General features: G+C 39.3%; 1 protein-coding gene across 4 annotated transcripts in view; it reads left to right on the forward strand.

The window, feature by feature from the left end:
* The window catches only part of TMEM132D (transmembrane protein 132D), a 229,164-nt gene that overhangs the window by 142,376 nt on the left and 70,951 nt on the right, over positions 1 to 15,837 (forward strand). For all 4 annotated transcript variants that reach the window (XM_021413020.1, XM_021413019.1, XM_021413018.1 and 1 more), the window contains one exon: positions 3,544 to 3,727. In XM_021413020.1, the coding sequence (XP_021268695.1) occupies positions 3,544 to 3,727 (184 nt within the window). The remainder of the gene's footprint in view (positions 1 to 3,543; positions 3,728 to 15,837) is intronic.

Consider the following 15,837-nt stretch of genomic DNA (forward strand, 5'->3'; position numbering starts at 1 on the left):
AAGTCATTTTCGATTTAATTTTTTCTCCTGTAAAATGGGGATAACAGTTTTCACAAATTCCCTGAGGTCTCTCAGGGTCAGCTGTGCTGATGACTGCCTTTCATGCTGGAAAGTTTTTTGCAGTTATCCATGGAAATATTTATTCCTTTTCTGAGTGCTGCTGTTCCACCTCAGCCGGGTCTGTGCAGCATTTCAGTGCACAGGTTCTTTCAATATTCTGCAAGAACAGTACTGGAGACATGGGTACATGTGTGGAGGTAGAAAATAATAAAAATTACCTTCTTCATTCTTCTTCCTAAGGCTCTTTCATTAACATTCCTATGATATATCTTATTTAGCATATTCATGGCTTTAGGCTTCTCATGTCTGTTATAGCCTTCTAAAGACAGTGACAAAACTTTGTATGTCATATTAGGAGAAACATTAAATGCCCAGTCCTTTTAGTAGGTTCAGAACAAATCTTGTTCTGCGAGCATTGTATAAAGATCAAAGCTGATAGGATAGCTAGTGAAATCATGAATGGGATGCTTGAACTGACTAACTCTGCCAGCATCCAGTAGCTATTCCTGGATTTACAGAGTCTCTGCTTAAGAATTGCCCTGCAGGGCATACCAGCCCTGAAGACTCAGAGGAGTGGCTCGTTCTTTCCTTAAAGAAACTTGACATAATGGCTTAGGTGTTAGGAATTGGCCATGGGCCTTAAAACCAGCCTGTCTGATTTAAAAGGAGTCCCAGGCTGAAAGGGCAGAAGAGAAATTAAAAAAAAAAAAAAAAAGTTGGTCCCATTTGGGGATATCAGGAGAAGGTGCAGAATGGCTCTGCAGAGGAGGAATTACTCCCACAGAGAGAGGACAGCATTCTGAGTTCCTAATTTGTTCAAACTGCTTGATCTCTTGGACAGGAAACAAAAGGCTGTTTAAGAAATGCAGTGCAGACCTGCTTGTGCTGTCCTGGCTGACAGGAGGAAAGACCAGCCTATTCCCTTCCAATCAAGTTCCCTGTTTTTTTGTTTTCTCCCAGATTTTCTTGCTTGTCCTTGCACTGGACTGAGACTGTTTAAAAATGTTTACGCTACACATGGCTCAGCGAGGCTCTGTTCACAAGGAGAGTTTATTGGCACCACAGTGAACTCTATCACACTTTAACTGTAAATCTCAGAAATAGCAAACTCCAGTGTGAAGGATTAGTCTTCAAGTTATCATCAAGAACTGTTCCACCTTGACTACTCCTCAGCTCAGCTTAGATTGCTGTTGTGAACCCTTGAGTTTGGCCAGCAATTAAAGAAAATACTTCAGTATTTTGGTTATTATTTTGTGGTTGCCCAGCATGGGAACTATACTTTAAGAGTATAAAGATCACCCTCCATTTGTCTCCCCATCTTTTCTATTCCCTTTCATTCCTCCTTTGTTTTCCTAATAATTTTTCTCCCTTTTTCTCTTGTGTCCTAATCATTTTTTCTCCTTTCCTCCTAATCTTTAATATACCTGGAAAAAGATAAAGTTGATTACTTTTTTGATGATCATTTTGGCAGTTTTAAGTTTTTCTGTCATGTTCTGCCCTGCGGTTCCCTCCGGTGCAGCAGCAGCTCATTGCTGTGACAGGACACATTGCTGGTGACAGCACCAATTCTGCAGAGCCAATGACTGGTAGCAGCAGACACCAAAGCAAAAATAGAGACAAGCACCCTGAACAGTATCTCAAAACTCAGGTTCATTATATGATGATTTAATTAGTTCTTTATACACAGAAACTGTGACAGAACATGCCGTACAAAACAGGACTGCTGCTAGGTATTTATAGGCAATGTGTTGCCCATTCCTGTTCATGAAATTAAGGTAACCGAGTTTCCATAGCCACAGCCGTGTACAGCAGCTTTCTGATCCTGCCTTGGCCAGCATGAAATAAGACTGCATTCAGTGCTAGTTTAGAAATTGTGCTCTTTTTTTTTTCTTTTTTTTTTCTCCTTACATGAAGAAATGAGAAATTGAACACAATGCATTCCATTTTGGAAACACAGAGGCTCCCTTTAAATTCCACCCAGGATTGCAAGGACTCAATACATCCATTAAAATACAAACCTTAAAGATGATCAGATTAAATTCTTCAAGCAGTAGCTTTAGATAAAGCATTGAATTTAGCCAGCATGATACAATTTCTGAGTATCTTGGGAAGAATCCCAAACAGGGGCTGTTGTCAAAACCAGCCTTCATAAAAAATGTGCCCAATGTTGGCTTCTTTCCCACATCAGGGGAGAAAACCTGCTGGGTTTTGAGCACATTTTTTTGTGATTCTTTAATCAGTTCCTGAAACTTTTCCTTTTTCTCTATGCTCCCCAACACAAGTGGCTTGTGACACTTCGGTATTGTCCCCTTCTTTTACTCCTTGAATGTCATCCTGCTGAAAGAAATCCTGCTCTTTCCTTTCCCTCTGCACCAACATTGATGATCTTTTTGGCCTTCAATGCTTCCGAAGTAAAAGCGCTGTCATTCTCAGTGTTCCCTGGATTTCTGCACCATTAAGAATTTCTGCATTCCCCAACAGCTTTACAGTATATTGAGTATTTTCATGTCTCTATAAATGCCGCTGGACTATAGAGCTCACCTTGCCAAGATACGCAATAGAAACTTTACTGCATTGCTTTCTATACAGTAGCTGATTTTATTACAAGCTTTGGAGGAACAGCGCCTTTGAGCCCCTTTCTAACTTCCTCTCTTTACAATTCTACTTTATGGTATTCACTTACGAGAACTGTGTAACCTTTTATGAAGGACAGCATATAAAGACAAAGTAACATGGACAAGTTGTCAGTAACACCAATATTGCCAGAATATCCTGGAAAAACACACTTGAAGTCTTTGTTCTTTTCTGGTGTTTTTACTCAAAGATCCTGGCTGGATTGGCCAATACTAAATAATCCAGTTTTGTAACTGTCCCACAACTGGTTAAATTAATATTGTTCTTGGTTTAGATGAGGACAAAACTGAGCTTCAGACAGACATTCTCAAGGTAGCAGAATATCCAAAAATCATTTCCATGTTTTCTGATCCTGCTCTGTATTGACCACATTTACAGTTTCCCATTCAGAGCTTTGACCTTTGTTGTGTTCCTCTTTTTCAAAAAAGCAGATGATAATTTTAATGCAGTACTTTCCTATTTCAGTGAATGATTCCCTTTACATCTGATCATATTTTGCTTTAACAGGGAGGAAATAACAATTTGCTCATTAAGGAGAGCCCTGGAGTCTGATTTTTTGGGCTTAAACTTGCCTTGAATTTACGTTGATCTGCTTTTGTTTCTCTAACCATAAAATGGAGCTGTGCTTGGCGATCCGTGCCCCAGAGTGTTACTAAGTCACTTGAATGTATGGAAAATACCCTGAGATCTTAAGACAAGTTCAAATGATTAATTCTTTATTAAACCCATCATCCACCAAATCCTCTTTCTGGAAGAGCCTTAATCCAATGTTTTATTAATATAGAAGCAATTATATTACTGTCTTATCAGTCATGTGAATGGAACCTTTATTTTCTTGCTTGCTTCCAGTGCGGATGGTCCTTCCTCTGAAATCATGCAGATTGATTTTGAAATTGAAGACCTAACTGATCTACCTGAGACTCAGCTCATCACGTGGCAGGTAGAATACCCTGGAGATGCAACATCTGATCTAGGAGTCTCCAAGATTTACGTCAGCCAGAAGGACCTGGTAGGAGTTCTCCCTTTGGCTATGGTAAGAGATTGTCTGGCATTCTACAGGTTTTGAATAGTGCTTTACAATTCTAGAGTCTGCTGGGTGCAAGTGATCTGCTGAAAGCCTAGGGGATGGTTTCAGTTCCTTGATAAACAAATTCTAACTTGTGAACTTTGCTTCATATAGCAGTACAATGTTTGAGGGCAAAACTCAGTTACTCATGGAAAGCAGTGTTATGCTCTCTTTGATTTATGCACTGACTTTTTGGAGGCAGGAGCTGAATTCATGGCATTCCCGGTGCTCGGACTTCACTCCTGTTTTGTGGAATACCATCCCTGGACAATCATTTCAATGTGATGTGTGTCTTAGTTGAATCACAGGTAGTCTTACCTTTGTTCTAGGGTTTAAGGGCTTCCCAAATCACATCTTTTTTTCTGCTTTTCAATTCTGAATCCAGGTTCATTTTAGAATAAGAAAAGTGAAAGTCATGGTATGACTTCTGAGTAATTTTGAATTCCCTGGAGAACCCAAAACATAGTACACGGACTACTGTCCTACATAAATGCATTCAGATGGGCTGCTTCGCCACCAAACTGCGAACTATAAGGTTTCAAAAATACCTGATCCTTCACCTTAGCTGGAAATTAACACTTAGATACCCAAATTCCAAGTACAAACAGCATTTTTTGATCTTCCTTTTCTTCATTGTCTTCATCTGTGTTTCTTCATTGTCAGGAATGAAGTATAGCAGTCTAATGTCTGACTGCCCCACTTTGGTTCTTAGGCCATCTACTAAAAATATTGGCACAATATTATTTAACAGTGAAAAGAAAAGCAAAAATCAATCTAAGAGCTTTTAAAAAAATGTAACCTGGATGGTTGCCTAGTGATAGCCTGTTAATTATGCCATTACTGAAGGCTGAAGTTGTTCTATGCGCTTTCAGACTCAAAGAGCTGATAATGGCTATTATTATAATTTACCAACTTTACTCACATGTTGTGATGCTTTATTTCACTAGTGATATTTCTTCTCATTTGTAATGGCTCATGCTTTCATTACCAAGCTGTATGTCACAGCTGAAACAGCTCTTTCCATCTTGAATCGTGGCCATCTAACAAAGCAGAGCTGTATATCTAATCCCTTTGATTCACACGACTGTTTTCATGGACTAGTTCCTGCTATTGAACGGTAGCTAATCTTAGTTGTTTTGTTGATAAAAGAAGAGGATTTCAGATCTCCAGATTGGACCCTGATGTGCAGTCACACAAGTTCTGGAGTACTGAGGACTAAGGCTGTAGAGGTGACCTGATTTACATAACCTGAATTGTGTGGGGAGTTGGTTACCGTAGTCTCTTAATGAAAAGATGAAAGAACTTATTTTTTCTTTTGGCTCTAACAGTTGCAGAAAACACTGCTTCTTCTCACACATGTCCATGATCTATGACTTCTTTAGTACAAAGTAATACAGTGGCCAAAAATAGCTCAAAAGAGCAAAGAGATTCTCCTGCAAGTTGCTACAAATCAGCTCGCTCTCGTCATTTCCATTAAAAGAAGAAAAAAGCCCAATTTCAAGAAGCACAAAATTCAAAGGTCATATAAAGTCTATAAAGTTATCAGTAGGTGACATTTTACAAGGCGACAGGTGTTGAAATAATGGGTAACAGAGAAAGCAAAGATAAATGGCAGAGATCCCCTAATTACTGACAGACTCAGAATAGTTTTAACCTTATTTGCATTAACTAGAGTGCCAGGGAAGAAACTCTGGGGCATCACAAATCTCCAAATATTTGTGACACCGCACTCGTTACTCAGGAGATGAAGATTCAGGTGCAGACCTTTTAAGATGTGTAATAGCTTACTTTGGTACTTCGGATTTCCCTGTGAACTTGGCAGAGCCGGTTTGTAATTTTAATTTTTTTTAAATAATAGTAATAAAAAAGAATAATTTATTCTGTTCAGGAAGAACCACTATGAAAGCAAAGTGCTATATTATTTTTCTCCTTCAGGAAGCTGGGGTTAAGTTGGGTTAGTGTTGCTGGGCTTCTTAGCAGAACACGCAATTTCATGTTTAAAAGCACCAAAAAGAAATACTCTTGAATATTTCAATTGCAGATTAATTTTTCAGAAGAACCATTTTACTGCTTTAACATTAGACAGAGCTTTGTTGTTTGTTTGTTTGTTTTTTAATAGACTAACACATTCCACCTCTGCACCATCTTTTTTTTCTGTAGTCTTTTCTGACAGCTATTATGGATTTGTAAATGGCAAAGCAGAAGAATGGCCAATTTAGAGCTTCCTGGTTTTTTTTCAAAATTTTGCAAAATGTTCCAACAGAAAGACTTAAGTATCCATTTCAGGAGACTCCAGCAATGCTTACCTTTTTACCTACGTAAAAAGGGGGCCGACTTTTTATTCAGGTAGATAGCGATATGACAAGCGGGGGGAATGGATTTGAACTGAAAGAGGGGAGATTTAGGTTAGATGTTAGGAAGAAATTCTTCACTCGGAGGGTGGTGAGGCTCTGGTGCAGGCTGCCGAGAGAGCTGTGGATGCTCAGTTCCTGGAGGTGCTCAAAGCCGGGCTTGATGGGTTCCTGGGCAAGCCTGATCTAGTGCTTAGCAACCCTGCCCATGGCTGGGGGGTTGGAACTAGATGATCTTTGGTGTCCCTTCCAGCCCAAGCCACTCTATGATTCTGTACCTTCTGCAGATGGTGTTAGGACACCTGCTACGATCACCGTGCCTTTCTCAGTGCTTATTTGTTTGATGACGTATTAGTATTCCAGATTTTGAAACCCCTGCAAAAAAACAAAACCAGCAGCACAAAATGCAGCAGAACACTCTAGGATATTGATAAAAGCTATTGGGTGGATTTTAAGGATGTGTGGGTACTATAAATACTGATATTCCTGACACCTTAATAACACTTTTTCTAATTATGAAGTGTAACAGACAGAACCAATCTTGGTATGCTATGCATGGGACCCCAGGCAGCCCTTGTTAGCAGAACAGGAATAGCATGGGAGAAGATGTTTAATTTGGGAACATTGTAAGAGCCTACCAGCACCTGTATGGATATTTGCAATGCATGATCCCTTTTTCCCTTAAGCCTGATGAAATACAGGCAAAGATGTTTATCCAAGGTTATAAAAAATTATTGGCCTTTCACCATGATTGCTTTGTGGTGCCTTGTACAGCCACCCACTAAACCACTGGAAATATTTATGTGGTATAATTTTCTCCACGAGCCCAGCTTGTGCTGTCATTTGTGCATTCCTTGCATGGCCACTGTCCACCCCTTCCCACTTCCCTGCTGGCTCTCTCACCACGGCATCTGTGTCTACGGGTAAAATGTGGCCAGAGAACTGAGGAAGAGGGATCTTAAGAACATGCTGATCCATACAGGAATTACAGAGTTCTGGACTCAGGATGCCAATAGACTACTCCATGGTAATTACTGCATATTTGACACTTCGGGAAAAAAAAATGTAATAATCACAAGGGGTTCACATATATTTCATCTCATTCTTTATTGTCAACTAATGTGCATACTAATTCTCTTTAAGCATCATTCTCCTGAAATTCACCTGCAGTAAGATATACATTGAGGCACAAACCCTAGCTCCTCTTAAGAACTTTGAAATATGGCACTAAAGAGGCATATGGTCCATTTGTTCATTAACTGTCTTGAACATGCTAAACTACTGAGATGTTCTGAGTTGAGAATCGGCAATGTAGTGTGACAGTCATTGTGAATATATGCTTGAACCTTCTAGAATATGATGCATTATATTTTATTGGTATCCAAAAGAGTCAGCTTCCAATTCCCGTTTGACTTCTTTCTGGTGTTTCTTCTCTGTTCTATTTCTCTCCTGTTTTGTTAGGTAATGAATGGTATGGGTTTAATCACTCAGATTGCACATTTGCTGCTATTGATTCTTGTTGTTTTTTAGACATTCTGTGAGCTTTTTCATAATTGTGGTGTTCACCTTTTGTTGAACCTTAATGATTAGGTGAGGATGAGAGACACATGAGCTCTGTAGCCATCTGTGTACATACAATATAATCCCTAATGAGAAAAGCAGAGGGCAGATATGACATGCTGGTAAATGGATAAGTTGAAATCCATTCTATAAATAATAATAATAAAAATGGTGAATAAAAATATACCTTGTCTGGTTCTTAACTGAACCAGCTCTGGATCTCTAAATCACCTGTCTTCGCTTAGCATATGTCCTAAACCTATTCTGTTGGTGCCCTCACTTTATTTAATACATATATTTAGTATATGCTCTCACTGATAAGGAATCAGGGCAAAATCTCTGCTTTGTAAATCTCGTAGGGGGGTGTGTTAGCTCTAGGGCTGATAAATCCCTTGTTAGAGGACTCCTTTGACTGGAAAATGTAGCATTAACTTCATTTCCCTGTAGAATACAGAAAAATACTTTTTGGTAAAACAAAAAAAAAACAAAAAAACAAAAACAAAAAACCAAACACTTCCATTTGTGTATATCCTAGCACAGTTTTCAGAGCAACATTGAGTGCAAACCCTATTTCCCATTGCAGATGAGCATGTTCTTTTCGTCAGGCCCATTAGGCCCATTTTGGCTTGTGAGAAGCTATATTTATGGCAGTCATATTAAATAAATTTTATCCAAAACTTGAACACAAATTTAACATTATATCTTTTGGATAATTTATTGATTCAACTTGCTCCTGATGTTCTTTATAAACATTTAATGAAAATGTTGACAGGAAATAAACCATTCTACTGTCAGCATAAGAAGCTGGATGAATAGACCAAATAAATAAAATAAGTTGCTGCAACAAAGAGGTTATCTGTTGTATAGGAAGTGTTTCCGTATTAAAATAATTTCTAATAATTACAGGAATCAGCTGTAATGGCAGTAGCAGCCAGTGCAGGATTAAAAATGCTTGTGGTATTAATGCCCATATAAATATATCTACATGAAAGATTTCATTTTTATCTAGTGCCATTTATATTCTGGTAGAGCCTCGATATCAAGCTCAGACTTAGCCGCCAGTGTGCTCAATGCTGCACAAATGCAGATTTAATTATAGCCTCACCCTGAAGAACTCAGAAGACAAATAGAGGAAGCCAGTGCATCGGGATAACAGAGGACCCGTGCTACGGGACTGAAATAGGATCCTTACTATCCACCATCTTAAGCTTGCTATTAGGATGCTTTTAGGTGAACTCAATGCTTTTCTGTGGGAGAGCTGAAACGTCAGTCTCCATCCACATGCATGAAACAGATGAGATCACATCAGCCAAAACCAGCTAGTCTCTTGTGAGCAACTTTCATTAACACTTCTGCTGACACTCAGCTTTGTGTATAAGATGCCTACATACCAGTTAAAAACTTTAACCTTCTTAATTCATGGCTTTTAAATTAGAATTACAGTATTAGTCAAGTTGTAAAAAATGTTGTTAAAATGGTACCCATTTCTCAAGACAAACCTTTTAAATCAAGATGGTATTAGTAAATCTGAGACAAAGTCCACTAGTGGAAAAGGGAGAAACTGCAAGTAATCATTTGCTTTTCATAAACGTATCCTGTTCCCTCCTATAATTAGGTAGGTCAAGGCCAGTTTCTTCTCCAAAAACAAACTTTTCATTTCAGGTTGTCACTGTAACTGTTGATGCCATGGATTTACCTGGCTCTGAAAGCCCACTCTATGGATTGGTTCTCTGTGGTTCAGGCAACTTCAACAGGAAATATTGAAAAGCCAATTAATTAGTCTTTCTGTGATGCATGAGTCCGTTTAGTTTCCATTTCACATTCTAATAACTGTAATGAGCCTGCACAGCTAACAGGAAAAATGTTTTATCCAGTAAACACATAATAATCCGTTATGCTTCAGAAAGTAATTAAATCATAGATATGTGAAACTACAAGATATTTTTTGCTTCGTGTACATGTAAATTTTTTATGTCTTGTTGGAGGAGCATGTGATACTGACACCTATCTGTATCCAAACAACAAAGCAGGGAGCTGAGCAGTCCAATCTGGAGTGACAGTCCTGGTATTCCAGCTTGACTCTTTAGGAAGCAAATATATTCAGTTGCAAGGGGAGTAATGTGTAGAGTTTATTTTCCAATTACGATTGCCTCTTAAAAGTGACATCGTTTGGTCCTCTACTTACTGTTGTTATTATTATGTTAAACATTGGCATTGTTCTGGCAGGCTCCCGCTGCCTAACTACTAACACAACAGCAGATGCACACGTCACCGGTGATAGCATTTTGGTTTGTGTACAGAGTGTGGAATGAGAAAACAATGCAAGCACTTGGTATGATGCTTGTTTCTGCCTTACCTCCAGAATCCAACTAATGCTGTATTCTTTTGATTTTTTTTTCCTTCAAGAATTACTGATGACATGGGGTCTCTTAATATTTGAAATAACAAGCAATATCAATTTTCCTTTACAATTAAATATTCCATTGACCTGTTGAGCATGCAGTGAAATAGTAACTTTTATTCACTGTAAATGTTTTGCTACATAAATTACCAAGCAAGGAAAGCCATTAAGCAAGTTTTCCAGCTTCAAACATTTTTCTTTTGCCAAAGGTTACTATGGGTTCGTGCAGAAAGATCTTAAGGATGATGATGTGGTTTAAGACAAGAAGTTAGAAATCTTGTTTTTGTATCTGGAGCTGCGGTTGCTAGCTGACTAATACTGTAATCACCTGTAATAATAGCAGGCAACTGCCACCCTGGTTTTGTCTGAGTGGGGGAATGAGTAATGAGGATTCAGACTGGCTGCTGGCAAAGCTGCTGACAGCCACACAATTTGATGCAGAACATCGAAAATTGGGTTCCCTAGAGTAACAGAAACAAACACAGGGTATTTTTCTTACGAATTAAAGTCTAAGAAAAATGGCTTTGCATAACAGCTGCTGTTCTTTCTTAAGTGCAAGTTACATATGTTTTTCTTGATTAGACGCATGCGGTTGTTTTGGGGGGAAATAAGCTCAATCCTTCAGCCCTTGACAGTCATTCTGCATTGCTCTGAAGCTGAGTGATGCTGTGAAATGGAGAAGATACAGGAAAACAGCAGATACTGCAAGTTCCATCCAGAACTTGTCTCTGCTTCAGTGGCCACAGAAGATGTGACCTGTCCATCACCGATCCAGTCTTGTTACACTGCTGGAAAGCCATTGGCATTAAAGTGTTGTGCGTCTAAAACAGATATAGCTTGGTGGTGAACTGAGTTTTCAGAAGGAAGGTCTCAGAAGTATTTGGAGGTTTCTGAGCAGTCTGGTTTCAGCCAGCTGAAAGGGACCTCATTTTCACTAGGCAGGCGCTCTGCATGATTTCAAAGTCAGGATGTTCTAAGGTGTCTCACACTGAGAGCTCAGAATGATAAACACTGGTAAGCACTGAAAGCCTCGCACCATCTAATCTGGATTACTTTTGAGTACCTTTATATCTTTATGTTAATCAGACTCAATACTAAAGATATTTCAAAAGTTGGAGGTTTTTCAATTTTATTTAATTTTTAAACCAGGGATGGTGTTTGCTTACTGTCACTGAAATAGAGTCAGCTTCGGTTTATAGAGAACAGATTACTGCCTTCTGTTCCTCTTTTGTTTCATGTCAGGTTTCACTCACAGGATTTTTAGCAGTGCTTCCACACAAGGCAGTAAATATTCAAAACAATCTTTAATCCTGACTGCTAAATTGCTTTCACTGAAATAAAGATAACAACTTTTTCTTCTGTGCTCAGATTTGGTGAATTTGGTCACATCAGGATCCAGAGTTTACAGTACTTCAAGGACTTCTCTTCAAATGTATATGACCCCTCCTCTCCCTCCCTTTGGAGCAAGTCTTTCTGAAGAGCAGTGAGATTTGCAGTGTAACAGGCTGAAGAGCCCCAGATATTACATGTCCAGATGAAGATGGCTTCATCTTCTCTGTGTGCTCTGATCAGGTGGCTGCAGAAAGCAATTCGTCTCCCCTTTGCCTTCTCCTCTTTGTGCTGAACAGGCTCAGCTCTCTCCTCCTCTCCTTTATGCCATGTGCTCCCACAGCCAGCTTGGTGGCCCTGTGCTGGCCTTGCTCCAACCCATCAATATCCCTGACTTGAGCTGCAGCCTCTGTTGGCTTCCCACCTCTTAATTTATGTGGTTATGAGAAGATTTTTCCCTTTTGGCATAATGAAAGGGATGTTGCCTTAATTGGTTCCCTTCAGATTAGTGGTTTGAATAAAACATAGCTGAAAAAGGAGCAGCAAATTTCTTGCTGCTGAAATACATCCATCACCACTGCTAGAGCAGAGGAGGCGGATATCACTGCACTTCTCAGCTTCTTGACATCATATTTATCTGCTTTGTGATTTTAAGGGGCTAGGGCTTCCCCTTTTTCCCTCTCTTTTGAGGATTAAAGCTTTTGAAATTATTTATTTACAAGCCATGAAAATCTCCCCAAAATGGATTTTAACAAGTGTGTAATTGGATAATTTGACAACTGGTAAGCCGAAGCCCCAGAGATCAGGAATTACACTTCACTACAGAATAGTCGTACTTCATGCAGAATTAATTAGATTTCCTCTAGATTACAAGTAGCAAGAAGAGTAGTCAATTAAGAGAATTATTCTCTGACTCTTCCATTCTCCTTTTAATTGTCAGCCAGTGGTATTAAGAATTCTTTTTTCTCTGTGGGATATCCTCATAAGCAGCACTCCAGCCAAAGAAGGCGATGGACAGTGGATTGAACTGGGCCAGGATTCAGAAGCAATGGGCACTGTGTGCAACTGGCTCTCTTCCTGAGGGGCTGACGTTTTGTTGGGTCTGAGAGGTGCTGGCTCCGTGGGAGGCAGACAGCGAGGTGAATACTTGTTCCTGAGCAGGTGAGGATGATGTATTTCAGCAGCATTGCTAGAGTGAGTACTGCTTACTCCTCTTCCCACCTGGCTCTCAGCTGAGTTACGACAAATGCTCATGCAGCTGCTGCAGGGCTGGGCTGAGGAACTAAGCTTAGCTGAAGATAACTCTTCTTTTTCCACTGGGTCTTTCTGAACCCAGCTTGGTCCCTCAGCTTAATTCATCGCCCACTCATACAAGACCAGCAGCACAGCCAGTGGGGGGGCAGAAGCCACTTCAGCCAGTACCACTCTGGAAAAAACAGGTTCAGGAGCAAAGTTTGGATAAAACCTACAGGATCAGGGCAACTTCAACCCCTGCTATATAGAATTGTAGAATCATTAAGATTGGAAAAGACAGCTAAGATCACCAAGTCAAACATGGAAAGCAATCTATTCTGGGCAGTCCTCTCCAAGAGCAGGGACTGTGGCACGCAGCCAGCAGAGGTGTAGCCTTTATGGTGACTTTTTTTTTGTTTTGCTTTGGGACCGTGTGTATTGAATTTGAGAAACTGGGTTTGTATGCAGTGTGTTTCTGAACCTTCTCTTCCTAATTAAGAATGTATGCTCAGGGAGCTCTCTGGTCCTGTACTGCCTTTCTCCTTGCACGCTGGCTTTCTGCGTGGGACAGCAAAGGAGCATCTCAGAGGAGGAAGTACATTTGTTTAGGCAGGGATAAAGCAGAGCAGAAGACTGAGACCCAGCTGGATGTCTGAGTCATGCACTGTACTGCCTAGGGAGAAATTCACTTAGTGGACTGTGCAGAGGGATCTGTTCAGGTGCTGCTGAGCAGTGTCAGAAGGAGCAATATTAACTCATGGCATCCAGGTTGCTGCTCACCTTGAACCAGGACCATAGGGACTTGTCTAAAGGTAGATGGCATGGACCCAAACCGTGCAGAACCAAGCTCTCAGTGTTTTGTGTTTACCGAATGCGAAGAAAAGGAATGTGTAAGGGGATGTTTGCTTCATTTTTATTGTGACCTTCAAAAAGGGATGAGGAAAAACAAAGTAAAATGTTAAACCTCTCTAGCTGAGATTTCAGAGTACCTAACATGTTGTTTTGTAATTGCTGATGTCGTTCGTAATTGTGAGGAGAATACAGAAAACTGAAAACCTCAAAATGTGAAAATTGTTCTTTTAAAAAACCTTGACATTTAAAGAGTCTAAATTGTAGGCATATAAGAAATGTAAATGTGAAATTAAAAAAAAAATCATATTCTTTTTCATACCGCTTACTTGCAGCTCTATCATAACATGACAGAATCACTACCCTGGAGTAGGATTTTGCAAAATTACTACCCTGGAGATACAGTAGTCACAGTTCAAAGTGACTTTCTTCTGCAATGCTAAACTTCTGTTTCTTAAACCTGTCAGCCCCAGACAGTGTGGAAGTATTTAAACCACTATATACTTTGTATGCAAATCAATCTTGACAAATTGAAAATAGGTTACAGGACTTTCAGATGTTGAAAACCAATAGTATTAAAAAAAAAAAGTTAAAATGTGTATAGAAAAGCAGTGTACTTTCATAAAGTACACTATAGTGCTTTCATTGTAACTCATTCTAAAAATCTCAGTTTCTGCTTGTGAATTTGTAAGGCAAATTACCTTTGAGTTTGACAACTATTCTCTCTGTTTTAATGGCAAAGGTGTGCTGTTTTCATGTGTGGTCTTTCTCTTTTAACTTAAAAACAGGAAGATGGAGCTAAGTTTCATAGTCATAATTGGGTGCAATCTAATATATAACAGAATAACAGAAACCATTAAAAAATAACAAAAACGTTTAGACTTGAGGGAAAAATCAAACGTTCCAACTTTTAAAACGGAGAAAAAAATGAGCATATGTAAAAAAAAAATATTCTAGACTATTTAGCTAATTTGGTCATAAAATAAACCAGAAGAGAATAGATGGGTACTGCAGGTGGTATGGCAGGAAAACCAAAGCTCTCCTACTTTGGGAACTTGGTTGAGTAGATGTAGTAAAAGTTACTGTCAAATTTTGTAATCTAATGACAAATTTTATTCCATAATCTGTTAAATGATTTGTTATGTTCTTATTGTAAAAAAATTATTTTTGAACTTAAACTTCTGAAGTGATTCTCATCTTAATTTCTGTACTTCCCAACTATGTTCTCTTATGCCTTTAGGTGAAAGAAAAAAGTGCAGTTCCAGTTCTTTGTTTCTAGTGTGTCTTTTCCTTATCAAGATGAGAAGAGATGGACAAAGAATGAGAATTTGTTTGTGTTGGTACTTAGGGCATGTATAGCTAGACTGTTCTGTGAGACTGATGAGCTTTCCATTCCTTGCTTCCATTTTCATCTAGATGTGTCTCTGCTGTCTTATCAAGTAGTATGCTTTCTGGGACAGAGACTGCTTTCAATGTATTATTTATTCACCGTGTATGTTACAGCATGGTTCTGATTTCAGTTGGATATCATAGAAACATAGAATGGCTTGGGTTGTAGAGGACCTTAAGGATCATCAGGTTCCAACCCCCTGCCACAGCCAGGGTTCCCAACCACTAAATCAAGTACTTGATCAGATTGACCATGGCCCCATCCAACCTGGATGTCTGTAAACATAGGTCACTCTGAAAGTAATGCATCCTGTTTGTTTCCTATATGTGAGCAAGCTCAGGTAATGGAGAATGTCTGCTTGCTCAGTTTTTGCAGAAGGGCTTGAAGAAGTAATTTGGGACCCTGTGAATTTGGGACCCCGTGAACAGAAATTTTTACTGGGATTCTGAGCAACAAACTCATCTGAATGAGAAAATAATTAAAAAAAAATCAGCCCCAAACCTTCATTATTTCTCAGTAGCTTCAGCTATTTCTTGTTGTCTGACATGCAAATGTGACAATATCCAGGCTGACAATTTTGTTTGTTTGTTTTCCTTTTGAAAAATTCATGTACTCAGATCACTCTGGTTGCCCTTATCCTGGCCCAGCACAAGGCTGTTCTGTATTGTCTGCTGGCATCTGTGCTATGAAAGGAAAATATAACGTGATTAGTCCTCAGGCAGAAATTTTACCTTTTTTCTTTTCAGGAGGAAAATCTGCCAAGTTAGCCTGTTTTTATGACATTTCTGTTTAGAAGAGCAGTAAGATACAAAAAACCGAAAGGGTTTCCAGCTGAAAGAAGAGATTCTTCTTTCAGGATGAATTCAGCCAAATTACTGGAGACAGAGGAAAGCAGCAGTTCTGCAGTACAGGCTGAGATCCCAATTTCTGGCATCCCAACAGCTAAAGATGTGGTTGAGCCTCA

The sequence above is a fragment of the Numida meleagris genome, chromosome 14, assembly GCF_002078875.1.
Source record: "Numida meleagris isolate 19003 breed g44 Domestic line chromosome 14, NumMel1.0, whole genome shotgun sequence".
NCBI classification, from domain to species: domain Eukaryota; kingdom Metazoa; phylum Chordata; class Aves; order Galliformes; family Numididae; genus Numida; species Numida meleagris.